Source organism: Staurois parvus, unplaced genomic scaffold (genome assembly GCF_062004578.1).
Source record: "Staurois parvus isolate SC_StPar_1 unplaced genomic scaffold, SC_StPar_1.0 ptg000068l, whole genome shotgun sequence".
NCBI lineage: Eukaryota > Metazoa > Chordata > Amphibia > Anura > Ranidae > Staurois > Staurois parvus.
The window spans coordinates 4,954,922-4,968,799 of record NW_028317864.1 but is presented as its reverse complement, the minus strand read 5'-3'; the positions used below and the strand labels follow the sequence as shown (position 1 = coordinate 4,968,799).

The window sequence follows — 13,878 nt, the reverse complement described above, 5'->3', positions numbered from 1 at the left end:
AGCACTACCCTCCTCCCAGACTGACAATGATGCTATGCAAAGGTGTCTCTGTTTTCTCTTTCTTCCAGAATGTAGGCAGGAGGAGGGGTGTTACTGGCCAGGTGAAGGGAAAAAAGGCTAAAAAAAGAAAACTAATGCAGCTACCACATCTAAGGATTGGTAAAGTACAGTAAATGATATTTTTGGTTTTGGGTTGAAAATTTGCATGCACTTGAATGACTCACAGCAGTGACTCCTCTACGAGCCCTCAGACAGTCCTCTAAAAGAATTTAATCAGAGACAGAGGTTCTGAAGGCCAGCAGCTTCTGCTGTGCTCTCTGTTAAAGTGGAATTGAGCCTAACACAATTAAAATGGCTGAAAGGTAGGGTTTTATGACACAAGAGACCTTGTTGGTCTCTTCTGTCATAACTGCTTCTCACTGTCTGCTGGCAGTAATATACAGCGAACAACACATGCGCAGCTCAGCGTACATTTATGGACCCCCTATGTGCCATGATGATGTGACTATGTGACTCCATTGTGTGTTTGTGGGAGTGATGTCATCTTGACCCGACCATTCAAACAGACGGAACCTGTAAGGAAGACATAGAAAATATGGAAGCACCCGTGACCAGCAGGAGTGCTGACAGTTCAACGCTGGAGGGCATAATTTGACAAGTAGGTCTGACATAATGTGATGCATACTAGCACATTATGGCTAACAGCTCCTGGGGGCCCCTGCTTTAAGAAAATATATATTGCTTTGTAAATTCTAAATATAACTGACCCAAACCCAAAATACAGCAGTTTCCCCATCTGGTTATGGGACCCCTAACATACAGTTACCTCTAGGCTTCAAGTCATCCTCGTCGCTCTCTGACTCGCCATAATCTGCCACTGCGATCGGCACAGATTTCAGTGAGTGAGTGGCAGAGGGCACATCCTATAAACAGACAGTTCAAGATTATTTGTCAGCAGCCCATACACCACTCAGCAGTATTATCATAATACACTGCTCAAAAAATTAAAGGAACACTTTGTAATCAGAGTATAGCATCAAGTCAATTAAACTCCTGGGATATTGATCTGGTCAGTTAAGTAGCAGAGGGGGTTGTTAATCAGTTTCAGCTGCTTTGGTGTTAATGAAATTAATAGCAGGTGCACTAGATGGGCAACAATGAGACAACCCCCAAAACAGGAATGTTTTACAGGTGGAGGCCACTGACATTTTTTTTTCTACTCATCTTTTCTGACTCTTTTTCACTAGTTTTGCATTTGGCTAGGGTCAGTGTCACTACTGGTAGCATGAGACGATACCTGGACCCTACAGAGGTTGCACAGGTAGTCCAACTCCTTCAGGATGGCACATCAACAGGTGCCATTGCCAGAAGGTTTGCTGGGTCTCCCAGCACAGTCTCAAAAGCATGGAGGAGATTCCAGGAGACAGACAGTTACTCTAGAAGAGCTGGACAGGGCCATAGAAGGTCCTTAACCCATCAGCAAAATCAGTATATGCTCCTTTGTGCAAGGAGGAACAGGATGAGCACTGCCAGTCCTACAAAATGACCTCCAGCAGACCACTGGTGTGAATGTCTCTGACCAAACAATCAGAAACAGACTTCATGATGGTGGCCTGAGGGCCCGACGTCCTCTAATAGGCCCTGTGCTCACTGCCCAGCACCATAGAGGTCGGCTGGCATTTCTCATTGAACACCAGAATTGGCAGGTCCACCACCGGCGCCCTGTGCTTTTCACAAATGAGAGCAGGTTCACCCTGAGCATATATGACAGACATGAAAGGACAGTCTGGAGAAGCCGTGGAGAGCGTTGTGCTGTCTGTAACATCGTTCAGCATGACCGTTTTGGTGGTGGGTCACTGATGGTCTGGGGAGGCATATCCATGGAGGGACGCACAGACCTCTACAGGCTAGACAATGGCACCCTGACTGACATTAGGTATCGGGATGAAATCCTTGGACCCATTGTCAGACCCTATGCTAGTGCAGTGGGTCCTGGGTTCCTCCTGGTGCAGGACAATGCCCGACCTCATGTGGCGAGAGTATGCAGGCAGTTCCAGGAAGTTAAAGGAATTGATACCACTGAATGGCCCCCCATGCTTGCCTGACCTAAATCCACTAGAACACCTCTGTAATATCATGTTTTGGTCCATCCGACACCGCCAGGTTGCACCTCAGACTCTCCAGGAGCTCAGTGATGCCCTGGTCCAGATCCGGGAGGAAATACCCCAGAACACCATCCGTCGTCTTATTAGGAGCATGCCCTCACGTTGTCAGGCATGCACACAAGCACATGGGGGCCATACAAACTACTGAGGACCATTTTGAGTTGCTGCAATTAAATTTCAGCAAAATGGACTAGCCTGCTGCACAATTATTTCACTTGGATTTTTGGGGTGTCTTTGAATTCAGTCCTCTGTAGTTTGATTTTTTTCATTTCTTCAAACGATGGGGCATCCTTACATTCCTAACACATTACCCAGTCCACATCAGTATAGATATCCAGAAGGAGATTTTTTCCCAGTGAGATCTGATGTGTTTTCAAAGTGTTCCTTTAATTTTTTTTTAGCAGTGTATTAATAGGCTTATAATGTTCACAGACACAAGCCAGGTGTGAATACATCTAGGATGATACAAAAATGAACTATTTCCCACAGCTTGTAACCAGATTTCAATTGTGAGGCTACATTACAAATCTAAAATTAATAGAAGACAGCTAGAGTTCTGGCAAGATGTCTTTATCATTAGCTGCTGACTACAATCACCACAATGGGGAACACATATACAGAAAAATTGCACTGCTAATAACAGAAAACTCCAGCTTAAAGTGTTATTACACTTTCAGTACAGTTACAGTGGGGATCGAAAGTTTGGGCACCCCAGCTAAAAATTTGTATTAATGTGCATAAAGAAGCCAAGGAAAGATGGAAAAATCTCCAAAAGGCATCAAATTACAGATTAGACATTCTTATAATATGTCAACAAAAGTTAGATTTTATTTCCATCATTTACACTTTCAAAATAACAGAAAACAAAAAAATTGCGTCTGCAAAAGTTTGGGCACCCTGCAGAGTTAATATCTTGTACTGCCCCCTTTGGCAAGTATCACAGCTTGTAAACGCTTTTTGTAGCCAGCCAAGAGTCTTTCAATTCTTGTTTGAGGTATCTTTGCCCATTCTTCCTTACAAAAGTCTTCCAGTTCTTTGAGATTTCTGGGCTGTCTGTCACGCACTGCTCTTTTAAGGTCTATCCATAGATTTTCAATTATGTTGAGGTCAGGAGATTGTGAAGGCCATGGCAAAACCTTCAGTTTACGCCTCTTGATGTAATCCCCCGTGGATTTCGAGGTGTGTTTGGGATCATTATCCATTTGTAGAAGCCATCCTCTCTTTAACTTCAGCTTTTTCACAGATGGCATCAAGTTACCATCCAAAATTTGCTGAAATTTTATTGAATCCATTTTTCCTTCTACTTGTGAGATGTTCCCTGTGCCACTGGCTGCAACACAACCCCAAAGCATGATTGATCCAACCCCATGCTTAACAGTTGGACAGAGGTTCTTTTCATTAAATTCTGTGCCCCTTCTTCTCCAAACGTACCTTTGCTCATTCCGGCCAAAAAGTTCAATTTTAACCTCATCGGTCCACAGAACTTGTTTCCAAAATGCAACAGGCTTGTTTATATGTTCATTTCCAAAGTTCAAAAATTTTTGTGGTGAGGACGTAGAAGAGGTTTTCTTCTGATGACTCTTCCATGAAGACCATATTTGTACAAGTATCTCTTTATAGTGGAATAGTGTACCACAACTCCAGTGTCTGCCAGATCTTTCTGGAGGGATCGTGCAGTCAAACGTGGGTTTTGAATTGTTTTTCTCACAATCCTGCGAGCTGTTCTGTCTGATATTTTTCTTGGTCTTCCAGATCTTGCTTTAACTTCCACTGTTCCTGATGACTGCCATTTCTTAATTACATTCCGAACAGAGGATATTGACATCTGAAAACGCTTTGCTATCTTCTTATAGCTTTCTTCAGCTTTGTGAGCGTCAACTATTTTCAGTTTCAGTTTTCTAGACAACTGCTTAGAAGAACCCATGGTGCTGATTGTTGGGGCAAGGTGAGATGAGTCTGGGCATTTAAAACCTTTGAGATTGACATCATCTGGTCTGCCCAGACGATGATTGAGAACAATCCATGACACTGGCAGGTCTCAGCTTGGCAAAGGGGGCAGTGCATGCTATAAATTCTGCAGGGTGCCCAAACTTTTGCAGACGCCATTTTTTTGTTTTCTGTTATTTTGAAAGTGTAAATGATGGAAATAAAATCTAACTTTTGTTGACATATTATAAGAATGTCTAATCTGTAATTTGATGCCTTTTGGAGATTTTTCCATCTTTCCTTGGCTTCTTTATGCACATTAATACAAATTTTTAGCTGGGGTGCCCAAACTTCCGATCCCCACTGTACAATTTATTGACTATTGGTATATTCTCCCAATCACTAGGCTTCCCTCCAAGCCTTATACTCACCTGTCTCCAATCCAGCAAGATAACAGCTGCGCAGACTTGGCTGAGTATGGACTGCCTATAGGACTCTCTTGGCACAAAAGATTTTGACAAGTGGCTGTGCAGCGCCAATGATGCCCAGCCAATCCCGGACTGGGGACTAAAAATGGAGTTATACTTTAAAGATTCACATATTGCTTATGTTGGTCATATGGCTATTTTCTGGCAATTTCAACATTTCAAATGCAAAAAACAATCTAAGATGTCAAGGAAACTTGCTGCCAAATACCTGCGTGCCTAACAGATATAAATATATACAAGATGTGACAATTTACTTCCTGGAATGGACTGTATAAAAAAAAAAAATGTTTTCTTACCTATACACTAGCAGCTGTTGTCACCTTGAAAGTAGTCCCTTTGAAGTGACACATTTTTCTAGATGACTGTGCCACTGATAGAAACATTCTTTTAATTAGTATTTTGGAATGCTTCACCTTTGTCATGGTGTGCTGGATGTCCATAATGTAATAAAATCTGTTTCCTTTTAAAGGATAAGTTCACTTACCAAAAAAAAAAAAGGAAATGCCAATTTTTTTTGCAGGTAAAAAAATGTACATTTGCATTTTTTTTTTTAGGAGTTTGGAAAGCATTATACCAGTGGTCAGCAGATCCCTGGTGTCATGCAGGAATCCAGCAGACTGTGAGTGTAAGCTGTCTGCTCATATGGGCAGACAGCTTTACACTGGCAGGAAGACTCAAGGAACTACCATGGCACTCAACAATGCTGTGGCAGTTCATTGAGAAGTACAGGCTGACATCCGCAAATGATATTGAGCTTGTAGTTCATTAATTCACAGAACTCTGTGAATGAATGATGCAGCCATGTGGTTGAAGCCCCACACTGTCTTCAAAAAATGACACTTGGTACAGGGAACTTCTTCCTGGACTGCTGTGACAGGGAGAGAGAGCAGAGGGCGGCGGCTGCAGCAGCAGCAGCAAGAACATGTTACATGTTCCACCCTAAAAACGGGTGGAACGTGTAACATGTTCCCAAAGGTGAACTTATCCTTTAGGGCATTTTTTCAATTTTGAAAACACCCACAAGGTGCTAAGTCAAGGGAATAATGTGGTTGGTCAGGTTTTGGAATGGATTTCTGGGCCAGGAACTCGGGAACACTTAAAGCATCATGTGCAGGTGCATTGTCGTGGTGGAGAATCGACTTGTCAGGCCAGAGTTCTGTTTGTTTCCCCTGAATGGATTCCCGTAACATTTTTACAATTTTCAAGTAACAACATTGGTTGACGGTTGTACCACGTTCTTGCGTCATCAAGGACATCTTGCCACTCCTCTTTAAACGGCCTATGCCATTCACAAACACTTCATTTCTTCATGGAATGTTCATCATAAGCCTGATGTAACAGAGCTAAAGATTCACACAAAATGTTCACTCAAAATTTTATATCAATCCGTTGCTCCAGATTCCTGCCACGCATTTTCCACCAACAGCGCAATGCCCACACGTGTTATTTTGTCTACTACTCCATAAAGACTGAGTCAAATAGTTTGATACCCAGGTAAATGCAAGCTAGAACATGTCAGAACATGCTCTAGTGTGAATGGCTGTGTGGCTCACCACCATAGTGCTGCACCGTGGGCATTCCAGGAATTAAATTGTAACACCGTGTACATTGTTTGGATGAGATCATTTTTTGCAGTCGAAAGCTGGTTAAAATTGTCAGCAAACTGCTGCATGTATGGTTACCAATAGCTCTTTCTGTAATAAAATGATAAGTATACTTTGAGCCATAACAGCCTTCCTCCTACTAAGTTTTAACCCTTGTACATACATCGGTGATCCACTGCAGGAGCCACAGTCTAGGTCCCCACCTCTGAACCGGCAGACTCAATACTGTGGATGTGCACCTCATTCTTCATAGGCCCTTAAGGAAAAAGCATCTCTCTGTACATGTGAGTCTTTCAGCAGGAGCCACAGCTTATGCCAAGTGGAGTGCCCCCCCCACCTCTGAATTCGAAGGCCTATTCAGTACTGTGGATGTGCAGACTATTCTCCATAGGCCCTTAAGGAAAAGGCATCTCCCTGCATGCTTGCAAGTAGACAACTTGTCCAATATAGCTAGTCTTTCATATCATGAAATAGACCTTCTTATTATTATTATAATACATGATTTATATAGTGCCAACAGTTTGCTCAGCGCTTTACAATATAACGGGAGACAATACAGCAACAATACAAGAGGGATAGGAGGGCCCTGCCCCTTGGAGTTTACAATCTAGGAGACCTTATCAATTTCAACCTGCAACCATCTATCTATACCTGTCAAAAAATTCAAAGTTTTCTTCCTAACATGTATAGAAGTACTATGCAGTGCAGTATAATTGCTGGAACCTGTAATTTCTGAATGGATGGTGCTGTTCTGAATCCAATGAATACATAAAGTCACCAAAACTTGTCATGACAAATGGGGAATTACAGGGTTCCTCCTTGAAGGCAAACGGTTATCTTCAGATCGAACAATAAGCTTTGGACCTATGGAGTGATGACTAGTTATTGTATTTACTTTCTAGCAAACAATGCTAAAAAAGACAGATTAACAGACAGCATTTACCAGAATCCTTATCCCCCTGTTCTTACAGTACAATTGGCTGCCTACCAATCTGCCCAAAGACTGAGGCCATATCACTGCAGTCTTTTGTAGGGTGCACTGTAACCCAATTCAATGTCCTTAGATATACTAAATGGTTTTACTTGTGGCGAGATACTTTAATGAAATACTATTAGTCTAAATAAACGCAAGGGGAGATATACTTCCTAGTGTAACAGTGGGATTGATCATGAGATTACAGTAATGGCAGACCTTCCTGGTGCACTAGACTAAGGCAAGCCATACACGATGTGATTTTCTTTCCTGCAGCCCCGGGTTGCAAGAAAGAAAATCGCTTGATTCCACCATCAACACAGTTAGTGTTGAAGAAGGAATCTCTCCCAGGGAGCTATTGTGTTCTCCTGGTGGGGAAGGCTCCACCTCCAGAAGAACAGTGATTACTGATAGTGTTTATAATAGCCATTGACAATAATTGCATGTAAAATCTGAAATGCTGGTTGTACAACAATCGACTAGGGTATAATCAGCTTGCCCACAGATGGTTCCAATCCCGGCCGGTTCAACAGGAAGGTTAGAACTATCCATGGTCGGCTTAAGCTTTCTAACTAACTATAGCGGAAAGGATCTGCAGTTATGTTTGAGTAATCCTTATAATGCATATACCTGACCTGAATGGTTATTTTTCTCAGCAATATTGGGATTTTGCTTCAAAATTACACCTTTTGCTAATCATGGAATAACAGATAAGAAACAAATCAAAATGAAATTCTAGCAGCTACAATCCTCACAATCTATGCATCTGTGTCCATTACATTGTGCTGACTGATGGCATAGCGTATGCAGGTCCAAAGCCAAGAATGTTTATTTTGCATCAAGAGATCTGAGCTTTTTTCATTGTTTAGGGAAGGGGGAAGAGAAATAGCCTCAAACATGAGCTACAGCTCAAATTTTTGCAATCATACCTATGAACATTACAGACAAGAAAATTATTTTTTTACTGAAAAAATATTTATGCATATATTGTGTGTGCATATTTATGTCAATCTTTTACAGGGTCATAACATGTATACAATCTGATTGCATAGTATTCTTTCGATTTACAACCCAAGTAGGTTCTTGCACAACATAGTGCTTCGTAAATGTAATGGAGACTGTATAGAGATTGTACAATCAGGCTTTACCATGTGTGGCAAGCTTTAGAAGATTTTAATATTAAAGGTTCTCTCTGTAAAAACACACAGAGGTATGCTTGTAGATGACACAAACATGTAGGCATCTAGAAACACACCCAGGTGAGGTGGAAGAATGCTGGCCTGCACAACATACCCTGTGGCTACGCCTTGGTGACGTGGAGTGAGAGTGGGTAGGTGAAGGCGCTCCAGAGTCCAGGAACACTTCTTTCTCACAGGAATAGCACCACACACGAAATGTGGTCAGGTTCACAATGAGATTGTGCTTCTTAGCCTGAAAGAACCAGAAAACACCAGATTAAATTCAGTTTCCCTACTTCAGTGACTTAAAGAACACCTGCCCATTCAAGACAACCCAAAACCCTTTCTACTTTCCACTTCTGCTCCTCCCTCAAAATTTAAAATGTCTACCAGTGCTGCCAGTACTTCAGCCAGTACCTCCAGATATGAGGGAGCATCTGGCCATTTCCCCTGCCGTGCTCATGTCAGAGTTGCCTATTGCCAGGCCTGAGCACTGTCATGTGACAATGGAAGCAAAGATCATTGGCCCTGTGTAAGCTCTGACACAAACTAAATAAATAATAGGCTCCAGAGAGCTAACTTTTTGAGTTTCATATATTTATGAAAGGAAGCATCATATCAAGACCGACCAGTACAGCACTCTCAGGGTACACTGAAAGCATCGGGAGCCATTGGTTCCTGCTGCTGTCAATCAAATCCTTTGAGGAGGTAGTGGCCAAGCCGCATTGTGTGTCTACGGGCGCACACAGTCCAGCACATAAGTGCGCCCACATGAGTGACCCCTCAGCACATGGCTTGCTCAGGGAGCACTTGGAGAAGAGGAGGAGTGAATCCCAGAAGCGGAGGTAAGGGACTGCTCTGTGCAATACCATTGCACAGAGCCGATAAGCATAACATGTTTCTCATTTTAATGAAGGAAAAAAAAAGACTCTACAATCACTTTAAGCTTGGCCAGGAAGCATTTACTAGCATGAAAATACACTGCTGCCCCAGAAGCAACCTCACCAAATTCAGTCTCCAAATTCATGTATTTCAAACTGATGGCGCTTTGGAACCTGTCATGCTGTACAACAAACTAAATTGCTAGCAAAGTTTAGGTACTGTAAGTACCTGTGTTTGCCTTCAAATCAGTTCTTTGTTCTCGGTTCAAAGGTTCATGCTGCCAACAACGCCTTGACTTAAAGTGTATCTAAACCCAAAAACAAAAATGTAACCAGTTCCTAAGGCTAGGTTCACATATGTGCAGGTGGTGCCGCTGCGGATCTGCACAAAAATCTGTGCCTCCGCACCACCCACACAGATGAATGCAGAACCGCGGGCGGGTTCCATTAATTCTAATGGCACGCTGCTCACACTGGAAATAGCAACCATACTGGGAACCAAGGTTCCTGTGAGGGGCTGCGTTTACAGAAGAAGTGCAGGGACATCTTCCCTGTGTGTCCCAGGGCACAGGAGTCCATTCAAATGAATGGGCTCTTGTGCCCGTGCAAAACGCGGACCACAGGAACGCGGATATGTGAACAAGGGGTAAATGTGGTGGCTGCATTACATTTTTTTTCAGATGTTTTAACCTTTATTTACACTTGATAGTGCTCCAAATAACATGCTTCCTGACACCTTTTTGTCCACTCGCATTTCTCCATTCTGTCTCTGGAAAGAGCCATTGTTGTCACACAGCCTGGACTTCAAACATGTTCACCTTTGTTCATCTCCATTACATGGTGGATTGGTGGGATTAGAAGTTTACACAAAAATGATAATGTTTGTGTCTTATTTTTAGCTCACAGGAAGTGACAAGAACTTCTGGCAAGATCAACTGGTATTTTCTGTACTTACTGACAATGTTCTTAGCCTAAAAAAAGAAAACCAATGCAGCCACCACATCTAAGGACTGGTAAGGTGTAATACATTATGTTTCTGGTTTGGGGTTTCAATATGATTTAAGAGAATAGAGAAAATGATTAAAAATTGTTTTTTTTATGACAGAAGAGACTGTATATCTCTTCTGCCATAAATGCTTCTCCTCTGCCACCAGCCTTTTTTTCCCCAATTGTATAATGAGCTGCACGTGCGCAAGGGTGAGGTCTCGGCCTGCCTTGGGTAATGGATTAGGTAACGCTCATGAGAAGGAGTTATGTCATCTCAGGCCAACAATCAAGCTTGCTGAAGACTTTGAACCCAGAAAAAGGCTGGGAAGATGGCAGTGACAGAGTGATCAGCTGGAAATGGACAGGTGTTACATCCCTGGAGGAGGATGTTTTGCAAAGCAAGTGTCATAATGTCCATATATGCTGAGGGTACTTGCACATTATGGTAAGAGCACTTGGGGTGCCCAAACCTTGCAGTTTAGGTTTTGCTTGAACAACATACTGACAATCAGCCTTACTCCTGATATTTAACTTTATCATACCACAGCTACTACAGGCACTGAAGTTCAGGTACTGCACTACCGAATGACAGTGGGTGGGATAGGAAGTGGAAGTTCAATCTCACCTTACAGAGAAGTCAAGGCTATAGCCAGGAGCTAAAATACACAGTTATAGCCAGGAGCTAAAATACACAGTTATAGCCAGGAGCTAAAATACACAGTCTTACACAGACATGAGTTGCCTGCTCTTTACTAGTCATGTTTATACATTTTCATGGGTTCACTTTAAAGTGAACCTTTGCTTTCACCATGCAGGTCAAAAAAATATAGCGCATATAGTATTGACCTCCTGAAAACGTTAGTTTCCTGGCCATTTACCTAGTGGTTGCAATTCTTTATGTCCTTACTACAAGGTACCTAAATCACTGACCTAGAAGAGGAAACCAGATTAGGAAAGTCGGAACTTGTCACATCATCTGCATGAATGTTCAGGGTCATTGACAAAAACCTCAGCATGGCAGCCATGGGAGCTGAGAACCTAGGAAGTCACTGGCTGGCCTTAACAGTGTATGTGATTCACTCACCTGAGCGTGCAAAGTACTGTGGTCGGCATAGGACTCTCCACATCCCACGTATTGGCAGCCATCCTAAAACATAAAACAGATGTCCCTCAAGAGTTAGTTCTGGTCAGCTCAGTGGATTGCTTTAAAAAAGGCCTGGATTCTTTCCTAGATACACAGAATATAACTGGACACTAACATTTATAGGTAAAGTTGATCCAGGGAATATCCGATTGACTCTAGGGGGATAAGAAAGGAATTTTTCCCCTGCAGGAGCAAATTGAGTCATGCTTTACTGTGTTTTTTGCCTTCCTCTGGATCAACTGTGGGTATAGAATTAATCTTTTTTTTTTTTTTTTACTTTTTAAAAAAATTTTATGGTTGAACTAGATGGATTTTTGTGTTTTTTCAGCCACACTAACTATGTAACTATGTCACACATCACCTACACTGTCACATTGTAAAATATCTTAATTTTCTTCTCAGGCCACTTACCTGCAAACAAGCCCAGAGATTGGGTCCACCAGCTCCGCATGATTCACATGTTCCCTTTAGAAATAGACACACAGTGGGTTAGAAGGCCACAGATCAGTTCATTCACAATTTACCCTTGGTACCAAACAATATGGAGTTCATTAGAGTGTTGGCTCATGTTGGAGGCATTCTTCACCAAATTCTGCACTTGCTATTCTAACGCAAATATATGCATTTGAATGGCAACTATGGAACTTAACTAGAAAAAGCTGTACTTGAACTGTTTTTCATGCAGTTCAAATGAAGCTCAATAGGACGTGCAGTGTCCAAAGAATGCAGATCAACATAAAGCTGGTCTAATACTTACTTAGAACTGCATACTTACTGCTCTAAGTCCATAGAATTTTGCTGACCTGCCTTTCACATGTAAAATGCACACAGGCATAGGCCCTAAAATTATTATGAGCTAAAAATGTGACCAAAAGTTAGCATCATGACCTCTGTCAATTTTTAGAAGCTGGAAAAGAGACCAACATTTTAGAATAAACATCAAACTAGTAGGAAATACTGTGCGGTGGAATCCAGGCAAAAGTTCTCATCATCTCACATGGAACAAGAGAAGAGGCTGTGCACTCCTATGAGACAAAACACAAGCTAGGAGTAAACTGCTATGGAAAGCCTCTTACTCAACTACACCAGAAAATCGAACACAATGCACTGAAAGAAAGCATCTGCTCCTTCCATTACCTTTTGGAAACGCTTAGTTAAATCTAATCTTCCTCTATATCAGGATACATATGGGAACAAGGACAGAAAAAAAACAATTTTGTAATGTTTGGGCTTGTTGGTTGGAAGATCCCTCCACAGCTGTGGATATGAGTTTATAACTCCCTGCCCAGGAAACAGCCCCAAAGCCTCCTTACTTTTTCCCTTCTTTGCCTTTTATTCCCTTGCCCATGAGGAAACAGATTGAACCAGGATCTAGAATGATGTGGACTGTGACGTGAGCCAACTGTTAGCTTTTGTATGATCAACCCCTACTCTGTTCTTAACACAGTGACTTCCCCTGCGATTGTTACTCATGTGGAGTCTGTATTATTCTCTTTTTTTCCATTCTATCCATCTCTAGGTAGGCTCCATTTCCACCCACTTGGAATCTTACTCTTTCAGTTACAAAAAGGGGAGTTTCCACTACAGCATTTTCAAAAATAAAAATCTAACGGAGTGTGCCTAGGTCTGGGATCTCACCTCACCAAATGGAGTGAGTCCCCGACACTGTAAAGTGGTTTGAGGCTGAACTTTAAGTAAAACAGCTGAATACATAGTTGAACTGCATCAAGGTGAGTAGTCTTACTTACCAAAAGATTTGTAATTCTCTTCAACCAGTCTTGTGATCCAGATTACCCCCTCCCCCACCAGCCAGCATAGCCAGGTCAGTGACCTCACCTTTTATCCCCTACAGCTAAGCGACAAACCTTGGTCACCAACCAGCCATCAGTGTGCTGAACAGAAAACAAAGAAATATCATTCTGCTCTCCTCTTCCTTCATCAATCTCCCATTGTTAATCTGAATATACATTACAATGCAGAATACCCTGACTGGTTCAAGGGTGGACTGACCCTTTAAAAGTTTTAATAGTAGTTTTCTAAGAGCTGGCCAAATGGGGCAATGCTCAAAATCAGTGGTTTCCAAACTGCAGCACTTTGCTAGCATTTATCCGACCCTTGGGGAACCATTCTTTCCAATGATGCAAGGCACTATTTCTCCTACTGACACCCACAGTGAGGCACCATTCCTTCCATCGGCACCAACAGTGGAACATAATTCCTCCCACTTCCACTGTCAAACAACAGTGAGGCATAATTTCTCCCACTCACATCAATGGTAGGGTTCAATTAATCTCTCTGATATCAATGATAGGGCATTATTCCTTCCATTGACACCAATGATGGGACACTATTCCTCCAATGTATCACCAACGATGAGGCACTATTCCTGCAATGTATCACCAATGATGGGGCACTATTTCTTCCACAGACACCATCAATAGGGCACTATTCCTTCAATTATTTAGTGATGGGGTACTATTTCTCCTGCTGACCACTACTGTGTAGTTTTCTAACTCTCAAGCCTGAGGCATG

The 13,878-nt window shown here is 42.2% G+C and overlaps 1 protein-coding gene across 1 annotated transcript in view; it reads right to left on the bottom strand.

The window, feature by feature from the left end:
* The window catches only part of USP20 (ubiquitin specific peptidase 20), a 68,324-nt gene that overhangs the window by 36,217 nt on the left and 18,229 nt on the right, over positions 1-13,878 (bottom strand). Inside the window, exons 3-6 of the mRNA XM_089669043.1 lie at positions 11,758-11,811; positions 11,287-11,349; positions 8,450-8,587; positions 827-923 (exon numbers count right to left, since the gene is read on the bottom strand). Coding sequence (XP_089525169.1) covers positions 827-923; positions 8,450-8,587; positions 11,287-11,349; positions 11,758-11,811 — 352 coding nt within the window. The remainder of the gene's footprint in view (positions 1-826; positions 924-8,449; positions 8,588-11,286; positions 11,350-11,757; positions 11,812-13,878) is intronic.